General features: G+C 51.4%; 7 protein-coding genes across 7 annotated transcripts; 2 read left to right on the forward strand and 5 right to left on the reverse strand.

Moving 5' to 3' along the window:
- The first annotated feature begins 4,354 nt into the window (after positions 1-4,354).
- On the forward strand, positions 4,355-7,246 carry KVR01_013225 (uncharacterized protein). The gene is made up of 2 exons (XM_044789822.1): positions 4,355-5,118; positions 5,454-7,246. Exons 1-2 carry the CDS (start codon positions 5,017-5,019, stop codon positions 6,492-6,494), a joined length of 1,143 nt encoding a protein of 380 aa, XP_044637870.1. The 5' UTR covers positions 4,355-5,016; the 3' UTR covers positions 6,495-7,246.
- Positions 7,247-8,878: 1,632 nt separating this feature from the next.
- Positions 8,879-12,177, reverse strand: KVR01_013160 (uncharacterized protein). Its single transcript, XM_044790248.1, has 3 exons — positions 11,462-12,177; positions 10,914-11,382; positions 8,879-10,833 (listed from the first exon to the last, which is right to left on the reverse strand). The coding sequence occupies exons 1-3, from the start codon at positions 11,713-11,715 to the stop codon at positions 10,570-10,572; spliced, it is 987 nt and encodes a 328-aa protein (XP_044637805.1). The 5' UTR covers positions 11,716-12,177; the 3' UTR covers positions 8,879-10,569.
- Positions 12,178-12,461: 284 nt separating this feature from the next.
- On the forward strand, positions 12,462-16,026 carry KVR01_013205 (uncharacterized protein). Its single transcript, XM_044789149.1, has 2 exons — positions 12,462-13,689; positions 13,754-16,026. The coding sequence occupies exons 1-2, from the start codon at positions 13,203-13,205 to the stop codon at positions 14,308-14,310; spliced, it is 1,044 nt and encodes a 347-aa protein (XP_044637850.1). The 5' UTR covers positions 12,462-13,202; the 3' UTR covers positions 14,311-16,026.
- On the reverse strand, positions 14,929-15,842 carry KVR01_013187 (uncharacterized protein; the record flags this gene model as incomplete). Its single annotated transcript, XM_044784764.1, has 4 exons — positions 14,929-15,093; positions 15,169-15,213; positions 15,269-15,708; positions 15,791-15,842. The coding sequence occupies 4 exons, from the start codon at positions 15,840-15,842 to the stop codon at positions 14,929-14,931; spliced, it is 702 nt and encodes a 233-aa protein (XP_044637832.1).
- Positions 16,027-16,710: 684 nt separating the features above from the next.
- On the reverse strand, positions 16,711-17,406 carry KVR01_013234 (uncharacterized protein; the record flags this gene model as incomplete). Its single annotated transcript, XM_044783697.1, has 1 exon — positions 16,711-17,406. The coding sequence occupies one exon, from the start codon at positions 17,404-17,406 to the stop codon at positions 16,711-16,713; it is 696 nt and encodes a 231-aa protein (XP_044637879.1).
- A 307-nt stretch (positions 17,407-17,713) lies between these two features.
- KVR01_013195 (uncharacterized protein) lies at positions 17,714-18,532 on the reverse strand (the record flags this gene model as incomplete). The annotated part of the gene is made up of 1 exon (XM_044792357.1): positions 17,714-18,532. The coding sequence occupies one exon, from the start codon at positions 18,530-18,532 to the stop codon at positions 17,714-17,716; it is 819 nt and encodes a 272-aa protein (XP_044637840.1).
- Positions 18,533-19,144: 612 nt separating this feature from the next.
- On the reverse strand, positions 19,145-20,350 carry KVR01_013177 (uncharacterized protein). Its single transcript, XM_044792244.1, has one exon. It carries the CDS (start codon positions 20,198-20,200, stop codon positions 19,895-19,897), a length of 306 nt encoding a protein of 101 aa, XP_044637822.1. The 5' UTR covers positions 20,201-20,350; the 3' UTR covers positions 19,145-19,894.
- Between the last annotated feature and the right edge of the window lie 145 nt (positions 20,351-20,495).

Raw genomic sequence — 20,495 nt, forward strand, 5'->3', positions numbered from 1 at the left:
ATAGTTTATTATATTATTCTTTATAATAAATAATTTATTAACTTAACTTTATTTTTAATAAAATTTAAAAAATAATTATTATAATATATAATATTTTAATAATAAAATATTATATTATAATATTATAATATAATAATAAATTTTATAATATTAGAAATTTAATATATAAAAGTTTTATATTTAAGTAATTATTTTTTTAAAAATAAAATTAAATTATTATTTTAAATATTATAATAAAATATTTTATAAATATTTATATTAATTTTTAAATAATCTTTTATATATTATTATATTTTATAATATTTTTAAAATATTTAAATTATTTTATTAAATAATTAAAAGTTAAATTTAAATAATTAAAATTTTAATTTAAAATATTAAAGCTTAAATTAAATAATTAAGGGTTTAAATTAAATAATTAAGGGTTTAAATTAAGTAGTTAGAGGTTTAAATTAAATAGTTAAAGACTTAAATTAAATAGTTAAAGATTTAAATTAAATAGTTAAAATTAAAAATAAAATATTTTAAAGTATTAAATATTAAAATATTTTATATAAATTTAAAAATATTTTTATTAACTTTAAAATATATTTTTATATATAAATATTATTTTATTATATTTAATTTTAAATATTTATAATTTATTCTTTTATTTAAAATATATTATATTAATTTAATTTATTAAAATATTTTATTTAAATTATTACTTAAAGAATAAATTTTATTTTTAAATATAATATATATTTATAAAGTATTTTTATATATATATAGGAATTTAAAAGTTTTTAAGTTTTTAAAAGTAATAATTTTAATATATTATTAGAATTATTATATATTATTTAAGAATATAACTTTTATATTATTTAATATATTTTTAATAATTTTATTAATAAAATATAAAATAAAAGTATTTAAATATATTTTTATTATATTTTTAAATTTATATTAATTTAATTATAAAGTAGTTAATATAAATAGTTAAGTTAAAGGTAAAGGGGAAAGGGGGTATAAGTTTAGATAGGTTATAAGTTATTTTTAATATTATTTATAAAGGTTAAAAATATATATAATTATTAATTAGTTAATATATATAATATAATTAAATAAATCTTTTTATAAATTTTATAAATAATTTTTATAATTATATAAATTATAGATTTAAATTTAATTTCTATTAAAATTTATAAATTACTAAATTTAAAAAAAAACCTATCTATTATAAAAAAGCCCTATTTTTTTCTTAATCTTTTAGTTTTTTTTTAGTTTAATTTTAATCTTTTAGTTTTAATTACTTAATATAATTAAGTAATTAAAAACTAATTTATTTTAATTATAATCTAATTAAAGACTAATAAATTAAAGACTAACTTAATTAAACTAAAAAACTAAGGAATAAATTTACAACCCTATACTACGTGTTGCTGGCCTTCGTTATAGTACCGTAACATAAAGCACCCCTAAGAAAGAAACTCACTTTTCGGTATTTACTATCACGAGCGAATGCTACAGGGCAAAGTACTCCAGGAGGAATATCATGAATTCGGTCCCACAAGTGCGACACGTCGGAGACCGGCTCTCGGATGACCTACTTTGACTTGAATACATTTTTAAATTCTTGCTAGCCTTATAGTCTGCATTTTACCAATTTTTAGACTCGTGAACAGCACCTCTCGTATTATGACCATAGTTATCGACATCATGTTCTTGTCAAGCCCTTGGTCTTGAGTGCTTACCACCGTATGAAGGCGCCACGTACATTTTATATGTATGGGGATTAAAAATGAAACCACATGAAGGCGCCATGTATGTCCTCGGACGTATACGGAATAGCAGCGAAACCACCAACTTAGACTCGCGAACAGTCATTTCACAGCCTCGCTTGAAAATGGGGCGATACAACAGTCGATCAGGCTGTACTACTGTATTAACGGGATACGGCATGGCCTTGAATAGATAGTGAGAATTCTATTTGCGAGACTACCCTGCCGTACGCGCAGGCCGGGACAGCACAAACCACGCTCTTGTACTTAAGGCAAGGACGAAATGTGTTTTTGAGAAAATGTCTATTTAGCATATATTTTCTTTTCATCACCTGGGCACTCGGTCGGTCACCCTCATATCTATGGTCTTGTTTTGTGTATTGAAACGCCCGTCAATCCTGATGCTTTGGTGAATCTGCATATGCTAGTGATGATACTGCCTTACGGGGTGTGATCGTGATTTGGTGATTAATGTGACTCGGAGCTCAACTCGAATTGTACCTGGGTATGCAGTTTTGACTCACCTGCTTTAAAGACGCTGCCAGGACATGATACTGCGATTTCAACTACTCCCGAAGTCTCGCTCTTGATAACTTCATATTCCGTACGCGTCGGATCTATTATGCAGCCTTGATACAGGGATAATGCTCATATGTACAGCGTCGTGTTCATGAGTTTACAACTCTGGCAAGAGTGGGTTTACAGATGACTCTGGTTAGTAAGCCAGTCCCAGTTCTTATGCTTGACAGCACCGACACCCGGGCAGCCAGCGGGTATGAAAGCTGTTCCCTGTCACCTCCCCGAGCGTCCTTTTCCTTAGAGGTGCAACAATTTCGAGTTCCTAGGATTTCTAAAGATGCATCTTCCCTTTCACCATGTCCAGACCTGAAGGCTCGAGTCTGTGATTATACCTCTAGGGACCCCTCATGCGTGTTAGTATTCTCACTTTTGAGCAGAATAGCCGCCCCTTTCAATATTGACCTAGCCAAGCTTGTTGAAATCAGTCATAAGAGATTACTGTTTACATAATAAACCAAGATGCGGGTTGCGGAATATTGTTTCTAAGGGGAGCTTCCGCGCAGCAGTCATAAAAAAGCCCCGGTGGTCAGTTAGGTGTTTGGTTTCACCCCACTTGCAGAAATCACGCCACTTTTCTGAGCACATGCAGCAGAGTAGCGTGTTGGGTGAACCGAGCTGATCTAATCCATGTCTTGGCCCTCAGCCGGCCGTCGCCCGGGCGCCCCTTTCGTAACGGGTCCTGTCCATCTCGCGCCGACGAGTCCCCCCGTACAGACTCCGGGGATGGATTAATTGGAGACAGCCTCGCAGATGGAATCGAATGGCCCAGTCTGCTCGTCTCGTGCAGATGCTGCTGCAGAGATGGGGTTCTGGAACGCCGTTTCCAACATGCAGAGATTCCAGACAGCTCGGCGGCCGGCGCACAGGCAAGGATGTGGAGCCGGGCTGAAAGAGACTCTCCGTTCACCCGGGATCGCCATGAGTAGTAGGGCAGCCCCGACCATTGATATCTCACATGTGCCGCTGCACGCCGCAGGTCTCAACGAGAAAAACCTAAACCTCGGCTGTGGCCTGCAGAATGGGAATTCGTCGATACTGGTTGACTGACACACGGGTATTGGCGCGACTGCGAAGGATTTCCGGTCCTCGAGGCCAAGGGGGAAAAAACTGCAGGGCACCACCATTTTTGCCTGGCCCCATGAGCCACCCAAGCCACCCTGGCTGGCCATCGTCGCCCGCTGCCGGGCACCTCAGCACCTCACTCTCCTGATTTCTCGACCGGGCCGGGAGTCTTCGGGTGGGATCGAAGCATCGCGCTCGCGATTACTGAGGGCTTGATTCGTGATGGAGTCGTGCAAGGTAGATGTGTCAAGCGAGTAAATTGCTGCAGCGAGGGTGCAGGTCTATCCCATGTCGCCAGTGTCGTCGTGCCTTGGTCAATGCCGTCCTTGCTTTTGGATTGTGACGACGTTCAATGAGGTCCCTCAGCAATGCAGCGCCGATTCATTCAGCTACATGAGACGGACAAAAGGGTGATAGCCAGGCTTTTGAGTGGAGACCTCGCAGGCATCCCAGCCCGTGCCAATCCGGGAATAAACTCCACCTGGCAGCTGCAGCCAGGGCAGCGTGGCCCTTAGCGACTGCTCCCAATGCGACTCGACGGGGCCAGCCGCTGTCTGGGCTGACGATCAAGCAGTGACACGCGCTTTGTAGGGCCGGAAGTCGCCACAGCAGATGTCCTGTTAGAGTTGGGTGCCTGCTCACGACAAGACCCGGGGCGAGGGCGGCGGGACAACCTTCCCAAGTTGATACCACGGAGTGAGAGGTCATTTCTTCGTGCAGATGTACTCCTTAACACGGCATGGGGCCCGCTGAGGGCCGACGTGATAGAACAGCCCAGCCTCTGGCGCCAACCCATGATTGTTCGCCAACAGAGGCGAATCCTCCAGTCATGTTCGCGCCCGGGGACCCGGAAGCCCCGTACGACGAGCAAGATGGTACCGGATCAGACGGCTGGGGAAAAGGCTGCAGTCAAGAGCCCAGTCACTCACTTCACCCTCTGGGCATCTTGGGCTTGGCTGGGCTGGCTGCTGGCAGGGCTGGCTCCGCGCTCGGCCGCGAACCGGGGCGTGTGGCCAGTCATCCCCATGATTTCCGCTCGTATGATGCCGGTCCGAAAATCGAAAGTTCACTGCTCCACATGTCGCACAGCAGATCCAGCCCGCGACCCCTGTCCATCCAACGGCGCATACTCGTACAGACGAGCATGCCCAAGCCCGTGGCAGTTTTTGCTCCCATTCCCGCCGAGAGAGCCCGAGGCGAGATGCCCATGCGGGAGGAAATCCGCGATGCCAGGTCGGGTATATCTATTGGGATGCTTCTGCTCGTGGTTATGTGCACTCACGCTTTTGGAGCCTCATCATCCCACCCACAAGTACATCAGAATAGATCGCCATCTCACAAAGCAAATACCACCCGGGTCAACATCACGCCTTTTTTGGTCTCCCCGGAAATCAGTTGCAGTCGCCATCGATCACCCAACATCCTACACACAACACAAACCACCCGACATCGACATCGACGCACTCCACCCTTGTTCAACCCATCCCCCGCGGCTTGAGCAACCAGCAGAAGTCTCCAGAAGCCTCCCACCCAGAGCGGAAACCAGTACATAGCAATATCTAGCGGACTCGCATCACCACCTGGGCGTATTCACTCCCCAGGATCAGCCAATCAAATGGATAATTTCGATATATCAGACCTAGAAGGTGTCACCCAACAATCCTTGCTGTTCGGCACCTACCCTCAACCCCAGCCTTCCACCATCAAACGACAACAGGTCAGTTTTGGCTCCCAAGCCCGGACCCTCATGGTCCACCCTGCTCTCTTTGGCCCTACCCCTCCCCCATCGAGCCTATTGCTCGCTTGAATTGTTCCCTCATGGTCTGCTGTTGCTGGCATCAGCGGGCCGTTCGAGCACCATCTTGTGTTACTGTTTCGGACCCGCAGACCCACTCGGGCCTGTCAAGCCATCACTCCTGTCCTTGTTAGAACACCAACACCCCTCTGCTATATCATGTTTCCCCCGCCCTCGTTGCCCTCGTCTCACCCTTGTAGTAATTCCGTGACTTTGGTATGGCCAGACTCTCTAACATCTTGCCTCCCCCTACATAGAACACTCAATCAAACTTCAACAACCTCTCCCTCTACAACTCGATAGAGGACTGGAGTGCCGCCGATCTCACCACCGACTCGGCGCCGTCTCCGGGATCAGCATCACCCCTCTCCCCCATCTTCCCTGGCTTCGCCTCCTCCTTCACCACCGGTGACGAGTGGACCTCCTGGGACAAGCTCGAGCAGTCCCCCGACTCCGACTTCTTCCTCAAAAACGAGCTCCTTGACAGCCCCGACCTGGCATCGATCCCTGTCATGAGCCCGAGCCTGAACCCCATGGACGCATCCAACCCCGGCCTGGACGACGTTGTGCAGTTCGGCAGTGAGGGTGTCAACGACACAAGGCCCTTGTTCCAGTCGCCCCAGATGAACCTCGACATGCCATCACGCCAACAACCATCGATGTCTGCCCAGGCCCCAGCCACAGGCCTCCCCACCCCCCCAGAGCCAACACAAGCCAACCAGCAGAGGCGATACCCGGCTCGCGCAAACCTCAAGAGGAAGTCCTCGTCAGACGACGATGCCTCCTCGCCATCCTCACCCCGCTCATCCTGCTCTCCACCACCACCCCAGCGCCGCCACACCGCGCCGTCCACAAAGGAAGAGTCCCCCGCCACGACCACAGCCTCCAAGCCTGCCCTCGGCCCCAAGAAGACAGCACACAACATGATCGAGAAGCGGTACAGGACAAACCTGAACGACAAGATCGCCGCTCTGCGGGATAGCGTCCCGGCCCTGCGGGTGATGGTCCACAGGCTGGAGCACGCAGACGACGACGTCAACAACTCGGGCAACATCATGGACGAGATCAAGGCCGAGGCGGGCCTGGACATGGAGGACGACCTCGGCGGGGTGACGCCCGCACACAAGCTCAACAAGGCCACGATCCTGAGCAAGGCCACCGAGTACATTGCCCACCTGGAGAGGAAGAACCGGTCGCTGGCCAAGGAGAACTCGGCCCTGAGGAATAGGGTAGAGGGCTTCGAGATGCTGGTCATGTCATCGAGGGGCGGGCACTCGCAACGGCCCATGTGGCAGTAGACTCTGGTGGCATGTTGATCGGTATATCTTTTATTGGGAAGCAAGGGCCAGGCGTTCGAGGCAGTGGGTCATCTGCTTGGCAAGGGCCATACGATTCATGGAATTAAAACAGGCGTCTTGGGGAACCATAGGCACACAGGACATTGGGCAAGGCCTGCTTAGGAATACAAGCGGCCGCAAAAGAATTGCATTGCATAGAGAATTCAAGAAATTAATCGCAGCCTTCCAGCCTTGTCTGTGCGGTACGAGGCTCAGCCACGTGCCCACAGACGTACGGTATTCTCTTTCCACTGTTATTGGCACTGTATTTCTTCAGACGCTGGGTCTTGAGCGTTTACCACTGTATGAAGGCGCCACGTACATTTTACATGTATGGGGATTGAAAACGAAACCACCCTAATCGCACAAGTTTTCAGATTCAGCAACTGGATCGTATCAGTCCCTGCGGTGTCTCATCAGCGTGTGCGAACAAGTGAACCTTGTCTGAGTCATATTTCGATAACTTACATGGGAAAATGGTTCTCGGTGTCCCACCGCCGTACCTCCTCCTACGCCTTGGTCGTCAGAAACAGCATGTCAGTCTCCACTCTGATTAGATGTTTCATCTGGGGCATATGACTCAGTGCGGCTCGAGCTTGTCGCGTGATGTTATCGGTTGTCGTGTGTGTGGTCTGACAAGTCAAGTAGCAGTCTTCACAGGCAGATGTAGACAATCAATAGGAATCTCATGAAGTATGAGATATGATAGAAACGGCATAATTCATCTCCAAGAGGTGAGATACTCGACAATGGGCAGAGTTCGAGCCATGTATAAGATAGACAAGACTTGCTTGAGACGGCTGGCCAAAATCCCTCCGAGAGAAGAGATCAAGACACGGCGGCTTGATCCCATGCAGACTCTCGCTCATAAGTAATAAGCAGGCCCAAGTAACATTCATCGAATAGTATGGGCATGGTCTCGGCGGCGCCCTGGGTCGGATATCATGATGACGATGACATCTGGATCCCTAGCCCCAGGTGCCCCCTTCCTTACTGGTTTCGCTTCCATTCTGTGTATGTTCGAAGGCATACGCGACGCCTTCATACAATGGTAAACGCTCAAGCCCCCCCTCCTAAATCACTAGTTGCATGCACGTCCTGCCATTTTATCTGTGTAGACTGATCGAGTGTGCAACTTCGAATATCGGAAACTCAAAGGCATTTATCCGCCTGAAAGAGCATTCCCACCTGGGCACGAATGCATGAGGCGTAACACACGCACGCTATCTAGAGTTGACGACTAACACGAGAGCAAGTATTCTTCGCCCCATCCCCTTTCCCCGGACTACATTTCAGCACTAGCACCGGGAGGGAGTTCGTCACGAAAAAAAGGAGGCATGCTCAGCCACAGTCAGATCACCAGACGCAGTGCAGTGGCACCTGTCATCTCCATCGGTCGCCGTTGCAGCGCACCACCGGCACTGAGGCAGCAACTCGAGACCAGAAATGATGAGATGAGTTTGAACCAATTTTCCAGACGATGCCGCGATATATGCAATGGCGGTTCCAGTCATGAGGCTCAACAGTCTCAGCCAAGCCCGCCAGCCCGGGAGTGGTGGGGCGGCAGTGCGTTTGTGTCAGGCGTGCGGGAGCAGAGAGCCCCCCAAGGCAGTAAGGGGGAGGGGGGCACAGACTGGAACTAGCCCCAGCTCCAGAGAACATGCGATTCGCTCGCGGGGGAGATCAAGAGAAACAGTGATTCACGAACATTGTTTGGGCGATCCCCAGGCTAGACGAGATATAGGTGCAAGGTGGATGGAACCGGCGCTCGGACGGTGCGGCGGAGGGCATATAAGGCTGCTTGATCTTCCTCTTGGCCCTGGGAGCTAAGGTGCTTGGCTCCCGGTTCCTCTCCGCCATAACGAACCCCCTTTGGCGTGCGCCCGAGTGCCTTTGTGGTCAACCGCGCCATGGCAATCGGGTGCGTGCGCGTATTTGGCTTGAGAACAGCAGTGGGCCTGCCCGGAGGAGTCCCTCCTGCACCAAGACTGCTAGAATCGCTTCAGGGTGGATGGACTGCGCACAGAATAGACCACAGGAGCCTAAGCGGACAGGGTGGCTGGGCTAAGCCTTGCTCGGCCTTGCTGGGCCGCGTGTGATCACCTGCGGCTCGAGCCAAGATTGTGATGTTTGGAGCCTTGCCGTTGATCATCAGGAGATCCGGCTTGGAGTGTTCGGGGCTGCCCAGGGGCCGGGTAGGAGAGCTTGTATAGGGGGTTCTGTGGCTTGGGCTTTGTTGGCATCTAATCTTCAACACCGGCATCTGCGGGGTTTTGTGTGCTCGACCCGTGTGATACAGCGACGAAGGCATCAATCTGATCAATTTAGGGCCCTTCACACTGGTTTGACTGGGCAACGAGAAGATGTGAGGACCGCAGTGAGGCCGTACGGGAGGCCGTTGTTCACCTCGCGTCAGCTATCGTGATGCTGCCAGCCACGGCGGATATAAAACTGTGTGCATTCCCACACCGGCCTCATGATTAGTTTGAAGCCATCATCAGGAGCATCTTCAGTCTTTCAGCATCAGCATCAGCACCAGAACCCAGCAGCCGGACCTGCCTTGTTAATTCTCTTCGCCGCGTGTCCTTCAGTCAGCAGCTTTTCTAATTACTTAAATTCACCATCCCATATATACCACCGTCGATACACAAGAGCCAGCAAAAAGCCGTCATCATGCCTTCCAAGACTCTCACCGCCGCCGTCCTCGTCTCCCTGCTCTCCCCACTCGTGGCCGGCCACGCCGCCATCGTCAGGGCGACTGGTGATGCAGGTGGCCAAGGCATGGCTCTGGGCATCGACAGCGCCACGCCCCGTGACGGAACCCGCCGCAACCCCTTCCAGATGGACTCGACCCGGTTCAAGGGCGCGGCCGCCGACACCGTGGGCGAGACCCTCGCCGGTGGCGACAACGACATCGAGGCCGGAACCACCGCCATCATGGGCGAGACGGGCGAGTCCCTGCCTCAGGTCACCCCGGGTGGCGAGGTCCAGATGGTCCTGCACCAGGTCAACGGCGACGGCGGCGGCCCCTACAGCTGTGCCATCAACAATGACGCTACCGCTCAGGTATGTTATGACCTTTTTCCTTGAGGACAGTGTGCCGTGAACAGAAGGCTGATATTGGTGTCTCTCAGGAATGGACCACTGCCCGGGTGACTGACATGCCTCCGGGAGAGAACTCTCGTAGCCGTGACACCCAGACATCCGAGCAGGCCCTGACTGCCGCCGTCCCTGCCGGCACGACATGCACAGGCAGTGTTGCGGGACAGGACAATGTCTGCCTCATGCGGTGCATGAACGACGCCAACGCCGGTCCCTTCGGCGGTGTCGTGCCATTCCAGATGGTCCAGGCTGGTGGCAACGCCACCGCTCCCGCTGGCGGTGCGGCCGCTGCCCCCGCGCCGGCTGCTGCCCGGGCTGCCGAGGCGAGGCGCAACTTTGCCAGATACGTTGCCGCCAGGGAGAAGGAGCTCCAGAAGCTCAAGAAGCGCTCCTACCTGTGAGCGGTGGCTGATGTGAGGGACAATAGCCCGTAGGTGCGGGAGGGGTTTCCTTAAAGAGGGCAATTGGTGGTGATGCTGGCATGATCACATTGGTGATGCATGACTCTGCGACAACCTGGCCACCCAGCTAGACTGATTCTTTCCTTTGACAGGCGCGGAGTTTGGGGAATTGTGAAGAGAGAGGGCTGTACACATATCTCTTATCAATGCATTTGTTAACCTTACTCGATGAACCTCTCAGTGAAAAGCAAATGATTCCGTGTAGATTGTGCACTGTCGTCTTCAGCCAATGAAGCATGAAGCAGCAGGTGGGTATCGATGACTAGAATAAAAGTTCAGAAAACAAACGGAAGAAAGGCAGATTCCCACCCAACTCGGCGGAATTTCCCGTGGCTGGCCGTACAAGTGCAGCAAGTGTCCTCCTCGGTTCATGCAAGAATGGCTGGTTCGTCGAGCATGCGACAATGGGCATGTCAAGCCTGACCAGATTTTCTGGGTACCCTCAAGAGGTTCGAGCCCGAGCCCCGTCGGGGTCAGTATTCGCGCCGTCGCCGACCGCGATAACTCGGGTGTCCGGACCACCAGGTCGAGTATGTGCTGTAGTCCCGCTCAGTACTGATTCCAAGCTGGTCAGCGACGTTGACGTAGCCCTCTGAGTTGGGCTTTCCGGAAGTGTTGATCTTGTTGATCATGTCAAAGTCGCCCTCCCAAGCAGATCGGCAATACGGGCAGGGGACCTTGCCGGTGCCACCGCTGTTTTTCTTCGTGGACGCCCACATCTCGAAGCACTCACGGTGCTGCAGATTCGTGTATCAGTAAACTAGGATTCGCATATGCCAGGTAATAAGATTGGACGGAGGGAGCATCAGGCACTGACAATGTTCTGGCCACAGGCGGCCTTGCACCAGACCAGGGGCTCGCCGGCATCTCCAGCCCGCATCTCCTCGAAACAGATGGGGCAGTCGCCGTCGACCGGTTTGCGGTTCTTGTCCTTGTCAGGGCTGGCACCGGGCTCATTGGCGGGAGCGGGCGCACTGGCGAAGATGTCGCGGAGCTCGCTGCTGAGCAGGGCGAGCTGGTAGACGTGGGCCTGGGGCGCACGGAGGATAGACTTGAGACACCAGACGATGTGTTTACACTGGTTCGAGGCCTTGCCGTGGGGACAGTCGCAGGTGGGCTGCTTCTGGATGTGGACGTGGTAGATGTTGCCGGTGGACCCGGTCAGCTCGAACAGCTCCTCGGGGCAGTCGGGGTTGCCGAGGCGGGACCTCGAGAGCAGAAAGAATCTCTGGGTGGTCGCACGTTCGTAAACGGCTTGGAAGGATGAGGGAGCCTTGGGACGGAATCTGAGCACCAAATGACCGTGTCAGAAGAAGACGGAGGAGAGTTGACGCTGTGAGGAGCACAAGAGCGGTGCAGACAGACCTTCGAAGGCGCTTCTCGGCGGGGGGCCCAGCAGTGCTTGGACCATCAGGCTTCTTTCCCTTCTTCTTGATATCGGCCACGGGTGCGTGTGAGGCCATCTTGCTGTCGCCATCACCATCGCCGCCATGTCGAGGTGCAGTAGAAGAGGCAGCAGTGTCATGGACAGCCACCTGCTCGTGCTTGCGCTTGCGCTTGTTGTTGCTAGGGCCGGGCGGATGGCTCTCGTAGGCGCCCTGGTCAGGTTGGACACCCATTTTGACAAGGACAGGCTTTTCCCATCTCTGTGGGAACAATTAAAGGATATGTGTCGTCAAACAATGCGATGAGGTTATGTCGAGGGAGCCAGGCACCTCCCCTCGGACCATCAATGGCCTTCACAGGCTTATCTTATCGGTGACGCTCCCCACATTCCCCAACAAAGCTTAAAACAAGTACCTCGGTACCTTGCTCGTTGCAAGGGTTAGGGGAGTTGGCCATTGAGGTGATCTGAAGCTCAGAACAGAACCACTGGCAGTGCATCGGTCAGCGATCCGTCGGCAATTTCATTCATTTGTCCTGCTTGATGACATCCACCGTGTTCGTGAGTTAGTGTGCAGCCATTTTAAAAGACTACCAAGACCCTGCAGCAGGTTTTAAGGCAGACTGGTTAGTGACCGGCCCTAGCTGAGAACCGGCTGTAGCACACCTGGTGGCCTCACTTTCTTCGCGTGGACCCTGAGCTTAAGGATCAAACTCAATCACGCAGTTGGCGGGTCGGGCAGCTTCACCGAACTAATATTCAAGCTCAGTTCCAGGTCTTGCAATGGCAGGGAACATTCCAAGCCGTTCTGCAGAGGCTACAGATCTGCTTCCCTGCCAGCCTGCCTCTCCCGCGGTGTGGGATCGTACCTGGCCATGACGTACTGCTGCAGGGTATGTCCCCACCGTCATTGGCTATGCCCTGCCATGACGGGGATGAGGGCTGCAGACCAAGCGCGTCTAGATCCATGGGCTCATTATCCTACACTAGATACTCGCTTGCTCTCATTCATCAGGCTTGCCAGGCAGCCAGGCCTGCGCAGCACTGTAAAACTTGCTCCCTGCCAGGCGAGGCCAACTTTTCCCGCCCACCATGATACATCTCACCAGACGACGTAATACCATGGACAACACACCACTCCATGAGCCGGGCCAGCACACCACGGCCAATTCGAAAATAACAATCCCGCCAGCCCCAAATCCAATTGGGCGCCCATGGCCCCCCCCTAGTTCAAAGACCCGCCCTTTCTGGGCCTATCTTCCGCTGGAATGGAACCCCTAGGGTCCCGTCCAGATGTCGGTGACGCCAGAGTCGGCCCTCCCATCCTTGGAAAATACCCTGTGCTACGAGCTCTTGGCTTGAGTCGGCACGTTCAGGTCTGTGTATGCTGGCAGCCGGGTAGGTCAACAGCATTGGGCATCGTGCACTCAGGGCAGTACTAGGTAGCAGGGTAGTATCTATAGCCAAGAATGGCCGTGGCTGCCTCCAGTGATCCACGATTCAAGCCACTCTCCTGTAAGTGTATATTGTGGTCTGTATACATATATCCCATCCACCGCTCCGGTCGTCTCGCACTACCCGTGGTCTTCATGTCGTGGGTTTCTCTCCTCGCCATCCTTTGTTCAACGTGAACTTGTCCTTCACTTGCACATCGTATATTGCTCCAACTCAGCCGTAGAGAGGCATCATAGCAGCCACCAGCCCTCTGGCGCCCTCGCCACCATGAAGTTCTCCGTCGGCTTGCCGCTCATCTTCTCGATGGCGGCCTTCGCCCTCGCCCTGGTGGCCCTGCTCGCAGGCAAGGAGCCGGGAACCTTGGAAGAGTATCACATAGTCGTCTTCAACACATCCACCCTCGGGCACGACTTCATCTCCAACATGCTCGGCGACGACGACGATGCCTCCTCCACCTCATCAACGACAACCAGCCCAACCCCCACCTCCACCGACGACGGCGGCGGCATTGGCGACTGGTTCAGCTCCATCAAGGCCTCTGCCACTGCCGTTGCTGGGTCCCTCCAGAGCGAGGCTGCCAGCATCCTGGACGACATCGGCAACGACATCGCCGACAAGCTGGCCGAGGAGATCGGCATCGAGCAGTTCTACAGCCTGCACGTCATGAACATGTGCGAGGGCAGCTACGCCCCTAACGCCACCGCCAGCAACGCCGGGCAGAACGTGACCAACTGCACCACCCCCATGGATTTCTGTAAGTGAACTCGGCTCGTCACTTCCTGCACATGGGAAGTAGCGGTTGCTAACTGATGGCACAGCATACATGAACATCTCGGCGATGCTCGACAAGGAGCTTTCTGTCGGCCCCCTGAACTTGAGCATATCCGACCTGGGCATCACAGATGAGCTCCAGGACAAGCTGGACGACCTGCCCAAGCTGTTCCAGGCCCTCGCCATCATGTACATCCTCGGCGTCGCGTTCTCCGGGCTCGCCATCCTGACCGCCGCCGCAGCCCTGTTCATCATCCCATCCGGAGGGCGGAAGATTCCTCTCGCAAACTTCCTCATCGCCGCCCTGGCAATGTTGTTCCTGCTGGTCGGCAGCCTGCTGACGACTGTCGGCGTGAAGAAGGCCCAGGAGGAGATCAAGAAGAGGGGCGGCGACGAGGTCGGCCTCGAGGTCCAGCTCGGCAGCAAGTTCGAGGCCCTCAGCTGGGCTGCCTTTGCGCTGATGGCCCTTGCCATGTTCTACTGGGTCTATGAGACCGTTGCCGCGCACAGACGACGCAGGACGGGTGCCTCTCGCTTTGGACGGAGGCGGGCCAAGGACGAGAAGTACTCCATGGACTCGCACCGCAGCGGCCGCCGTCACTAGGAGGTTTACAGCCCTTTTATTTTCCAATGCCTGGCCAATCTTGAGTTGGCAGTGTCACATCAGATTGTTCTGGACCGCCAAAGCAATCTGTGCCTGTGTCAGGGAGGACTGGTGCCTTTCATATATTACCCGGGCCAGATTGGACTACTCCATGGTATCGTCAAGATTGTTTATTTGTGTCTTACTTTCTTTTGTCGAGCGCCCGTCATTTGACACTTTTCCTCAATTTCTTGATTTGAAACTAGATATCCTGTGCCCAAGAATGAAAGTTCCTTTACACAACGACGGTAATCTCGCTACACTGGTTGCCCAGATGTTGCTAATAGCGGATATGAGGCATGCTGTTGTTATTGACCATCGTCCGTATTTGCTTATCTTGGCTCAAACTACAGCACTGGGCGTACTCATATCATATCAATCGCTGTGCCCGGAAATGCATGGATTATTCACATTGGTCCAAGTGAGGAAGTGCACTCATCTGGAAAGCAATGGCATGCTACGGAAACAGAATATAGTGCCGAGGGCCTATGGAAATTACTGCTCCGTGGGTTGCACCACTTGATTCGTCTGCGATATTCTACTATTCACGGTCGTGAATCCGTCTGGACACCAACAAGTTTAAGCTCTCGCCCTTTCAATTCTCTGCTTGGTCCTGGCCACGTTCGCATCCACATCAAAGATCTTCGTCACGCTCGGGGAGGCAACCACTGCCTCCGACCACTTGTGGAAATTAGGTGTTTTCTCCTGCAGATCTTTTGTCAGGCTGGCTGGAAGCAGGCCGTGCTATCGATGCATTAGCAAAACTCTTGAGGCAGAGCACCTCACACATGGTCACCAGTGACGGAAGTGCCCACTCACCTTGGCATACGTCTTGATGCGCAAAACGAATGGCGCGGTTAGAGCCTAGGGAATTGTCAGCCTGAATTCCGCCACACAACGGACGTGGACTTTGACTTGCCTCGGCGAGGGTTAGTTTGCTGCTCCCACCAAAGAAGGGCCCTGCATCCTTCAACAGGGGCTCAATCTCCTTGACGACGCCCTTGACGAGCTCCTCCGCATTCTCGTTGGACTCATCCGCCGTATTGGAAAAGAGGGCCTTGAACCAGAAGCTGTTGACCTTGCTGAACCACGCATCGACGAAGAAGTTGATGCGGGCCCTGGTCAACGGTCCATTGGGGTCGGACGAGGCCGGGAGGAGGTGGGACGGATACTTGTCGGCGAGAAACTGCGCGACGACCGCGGACTCGGTGATGATCTCGCCGTTGTAGGAAAGGGACGGGACCAGGCCGCGCGGGTTGACCTTGAGGTACTCCGGAGTACGGGGAGTGGCGAGGTCGATGATCTCCTCCTCGAAGGGGATGCCGAGCTCCGCCAGGACAATGTGGGCGCGGTGAGCCCCTGGGTGTCATGAGGGACATGATCAGAATGACGGCCACAACGGCGGACGGCACGTCCCAGGATGAGGAATGGTTTCACTTACATGGGCACCCGTGGTTGGTGTAGAGCTTGATTGATGCTCCTTCGGACGCCATGATTGGTGCTGTTTGTGGATTTTGCGTGGGTCCCGAGAATGTCTCCCGAGGTCTTTCTATAGCGGCCTCGAAGTGTGCTTCCGGATGCAAGCGAAGTATTTCGGGGTGTGCGGAGCACACAGCTGTTCTCAATAATTGAAGTAGACGGTCTTGATGAAATACAGCTGTAGGTTTGCTGATGAAACACTGCATTTGTAATCATGTTCTCCTCACAGTGTTAGAGCCTGCGAATCGAAACGCTTCACCCCTCCCGAGCGGCACCGAATGCAGATTGCATCATCTGCACCACTGTAGCATAATTGCTGGCGGTGGTAAGCCTCGCCAAAATGCTAGTCTCTCATTGCATGTCTGTGCTGAGTCGAAAATGGCACAACAACTGCCAGAAATGCAACCTATGTAAAAGTTTGAGATCAATTTGCAGGCAAACTATGTTATATTTGAGGATTCTGTCGAACTCAATCTTGACGTCGTGCAAATAACTACGAGCCCTATGTGCCAGGCCTAAGATTCGTATTAGCATACCGGAATCACAGCAGCTTGTGGGGCGGCCACGATTACGTGAGGTACTCGGAATGTCAATAACATATTACGGGGTTCATAGAAAATCTAAGTCTCGTTTAAGGCATCTAGCGATAGGAGGTGAGGCTCGAGAGATAAGGCAATCATCAATGTTAATCGACTCCCACATCAACAGTATCGAAAACTAAAGTAACTAGCCTCCAGGGCTCTCATATTGATGTCACATGCATCCTGAGCAGGGCCGACGATTTGCATCCGGATGTTCGCTCCGTGCCGTCACATCATAAACCTTTTCGAAATCTTGTTTTACACACCCCAAGCTTTCCCTGGGCGATGATTTGATTCAAGCCTACTTCTGCATGAGCAAGACCATCCCGAGCTCATCGTACGTTTCACTGGCAACAAATCCGTTGTTCGCATAAAGCTTTCGTCCAGGTGGATCTGCCATCACATTAACGTAGGGAATTCCATCGTCCGGACTGTTCTCCTTGATGTAAGCCAGTAAATGTGTTAGGATAATGCTTCCAAGTCCCTTCCTCTGGTGCTCGGGTAGCGTAGCCATGTCTGCGATGAGAAAATACCAGCCGCCATCTCCAATAATTCGACCCATCGCCACAGCTCGGGGTCTTTCATCCTCGGTTTTGCGATAGGTGATGTGGCAGCCGTACCAGCTCCCGGACGACACGGGAGCAGCTTGTGCCTCAGTGACAGGAGTGAGGCCCGACAACTTGCGGAGTTCGCGATATTCGGCAATAGAGGGGACGCCTGACTCCAGGCAATATCCCGGCGGAAGCTTTCCTACAGCTTGCGACTCTGGCATGTTGATGGTAAGTTCAAGGGATTTGAACTGGCAGGTGAGCTGATTTGGGGTTGCGAAGACGTGGTGAAGCGATCCGTGGACCTTAGGGTGCACTGGCTCTGGGTGTCTTAGATTACTTAAGTACTTGACGGCTTTGGCAAGAAAGCACATACGTGTGTTATGATGGGCCCTTGATATGAATCCTTGAAAGGGAGCAATCGCGATATTCCAATACTTATACTTCATTTAAACCGCGTGTATAGATGTAAAGCTCCCGATGATGCGGGGCTGTTTTTGCTAGTGGCTTCAACACCGATGCCGAGTCGGCGCTCGGCATGGACAAATCCTCGCCGAGCCAACACGGTGATGATTCTAAAACACAAACGCAGTCATCATAAGCTGCAAACGGAGCTGTAGGAGTGGCATCTGATACAGCTTACACATCACGAGTCGTGCCACTGTTAATATCTCGTAATGGACAACATCATCCATATGTCGTAGGTGCCATTGTTTGTAAACGCAAGATTGTCTTGTACACGTGTTGGCATCTTCCTCAGAGGATAGGGATATCGACCACCCACGGCTTGTTCTTGTTGCCTCCATGTGACATAATCGCTGCGTTCAACAGCAGCGTCGTGCCTCGTGTGGGTGGCGGCAATGAAGAAACATCAGCACCAGATTCTGTGGCGGAGACATCACCGATTTTCATTCCATTTGGATCCTCCCATTGTACGACTTGTGACCCATAGCCCTCGTGGATGTGCCCAAAACAGTGTAGTCTGGGCCGTGTGCGCTCAATAGCCGCCCATAGTTTCGAGCAGCCGCAATGTTCGCCATTCCTGCCCAGGTCGAGTCGATAATCGGTGCCCGGCACGAGCGGTGGGCCATGGGTGATGACGATATCAGCATCCGGAGGGATGATGTGTGCTCCGGTGTTGAATCTGTCCTCCTCCTCGCTGTAGGCAAAGGCGTAGCCGTTGAAGTCGGGAGTATATGGTGACGCATACAGATTCAAACTGCGTCCGTCCCGCAATGATATTGTGTGTGTGCCCTCCTCCAGTAACTTCACCCCCTTGCTGGCAAAACTAGCAAACAACTCCTTTGCTCGCTGAGGCTCGGCCGGGTCGTCATCTTCGTCCAGGTTCCCGGCCCACCATGCGGGGTCAAGGGACACGTCGTGGTTACCTGGGATGACAAGCTTCAGCTCGGCCGGACATTTGTCTAGCGCCTCAAGCGCTTTTCTGAAGTTCGACAGGCCGCCGATCATGGTGAGGTCGCCGCAGTGAATTACGATATCCACGGTCGGTAGTAAACCCGGGTCCGGAAACGCCGAGTCGTGGGTGTCGGAGAGGATGAGAAAACGGATGCTCATTGTAGGTGGTGGCGATGAGTGTTGAAACTGGGATTATGGTTGGAAGGATATCCAAAGTTGTGTTGAATGTCAAAGTTGGGCTTGTTGGAAGGTTGTTCCAAGAATGGATTCTCCTGCTGTTGTCAGATTAAGTCAGACTGGAGGGTGGGGACCGCCAGATTCCTACCTCCCCTAGGGTAAGTACGACAGGTTTTGCCCCAAAGTCTCGGAGCTAGAGTCCAAGAAATGGTCAAGGTTCAGCTTTCAATTGGTGACAAGGCAAGTTCGAATCAACATTCAAGGGGAGCTACGTCCTAAGTAGGCACTTTGAGGTAGTTGAATCACCCGCAGCATCTTTGGATCACAGACTGCTTAAGTACTAAAGTACTTTACTTGAGGCTGGTCTGATTTAGTATCCTGCACCACCAGCCACGCTATTACTAGCTTATCACCAAGTCCCTTGCCTAAGGTAACTACATTCCAAAGGTAAGGGTAGTTGTAGCCTTCCTATATTAGATAGAGAAAATTTAATTAATATATAAATCTTTTAAAATCCTACTAAAATTACAACTTAGTAGGTAGAACCGTAAAGAATTTAAGCTTCTATTCCAGTTACTTCTACTAGCGGATTATTTGCTAAACAACTAAAAGAAGTAATAAGCCTTATTAGTATCGACACACCACAGCTTAGCTACAGTCCTCGAAGCCTCACCAACACACAAATGGGAGTCATCAGCTACAGCTGGACATATGCCCTCTTTCAGCCCGTCCATCATGTAATGGTAGGGCAGACCTCCGGCCCCGGCCGGGGAAAGACTTGGATTAGTCCCTAGTGGATACCTAGGTAGGTACATACTGGTACCTAGGTATCTAGTATTTGAATATCATACTGTCACATGCTTCGAAAGACGAAGCCGTCATGTAAACTCCGACCAGATAGAATTTCCCCGTTCTTGGTTGACTAGCTAATCAGCAGCCCAACATCACGATGTTTATCGTGAATGTCCAGGTTTGATTCTGTAGTCGAATTGCAGCCCGTCTACAGGTCTATGCCTCCCAGACCGGTTGTCCACGTATGCAGTGCATGTGTCGCCTTCCACCGTTTTACCAGCAGAATCCCCCCAGAACTGTAATCCCTGTCTACAGTTGCCCATAGCTTTTCGTATATGTCATGTAACAAGCTCATCCAGCATCATATCTGAATCCTCAATCAAGAGCTGTTTTGAGACGAATGCAAGGCGCTCACTCCTGTAGCTCGCAGCCCTCACTGTGCCTCGTCATCCAGGCCCGAGCCTGCTACTGCCCGCCAGCAAAAGACGCCGCACTAGTCTCGCACAGCGGCCCGGGACCGGTCTCTGAAGCCGCCGCCGATCTCAGGCCATATCAATCAGACTTGGTGAGATGGTCCGCGGCTGCTTTGATGCCTTGCGTGAACTCGTTGACCTGGTCCTTGACGCCGTCCACCGTGACGTTGGGGTCGTACTTGAAGTACTTGCTGCCGCGCGCGAAGCCGACGAGGCGCTCGTATGCCCACTCCCCGACCGCCAGGTAGATAGAGGCGACCTTGGCGCCGGTGGCGTTCTGGATCTGGGTTGTCTGGAAGGTGAGGCCGCTTCCGCGTCGGAGGCCGGCGATGAGGGTCGAGGTGATGACCACCAAGAAGAGCGTGTTAGGGATCAGTCCGACCATTTTGGCTGTGCTGGCGAGTTGAGGTGGGTGCCGTGGAAGCTGTGTGAATGATGTGCAGAATCGAAGGGTCAGAGGGGTGTGAATCTGATTGAAGCGGTCAGGGATGGATGTTTAGTTGAGAAAGTTGTAATACTTGTAGGCGATAGAAAGTTTGAGGCCCATCTTGACACGTCAAGGATTTTTGAGCACAGCCCTCAGGCTAAAGTGGAGCCGGGCTGTGCTGCAGCTCCTGCAGGTGGACTTTGCTGACGGCGGGGAATGCATCGAAACCACTGCATGTTCATCCTGCCTTGTC

This window comes from Diaporthe batatas, assembly GCF_019321695.1.
Source record: "Diaporthe batatas strain CRI 302-4 chromosome Unknown Contig00024, whole genome shotgun sequence".
NCBI classification, from domain to species: Eukaryota; Fungi; Ascomycota; class Sordariomycetes; order Diaporthales; family Diaporthaceae; genus Diaporthe; species Diaporthe batatas.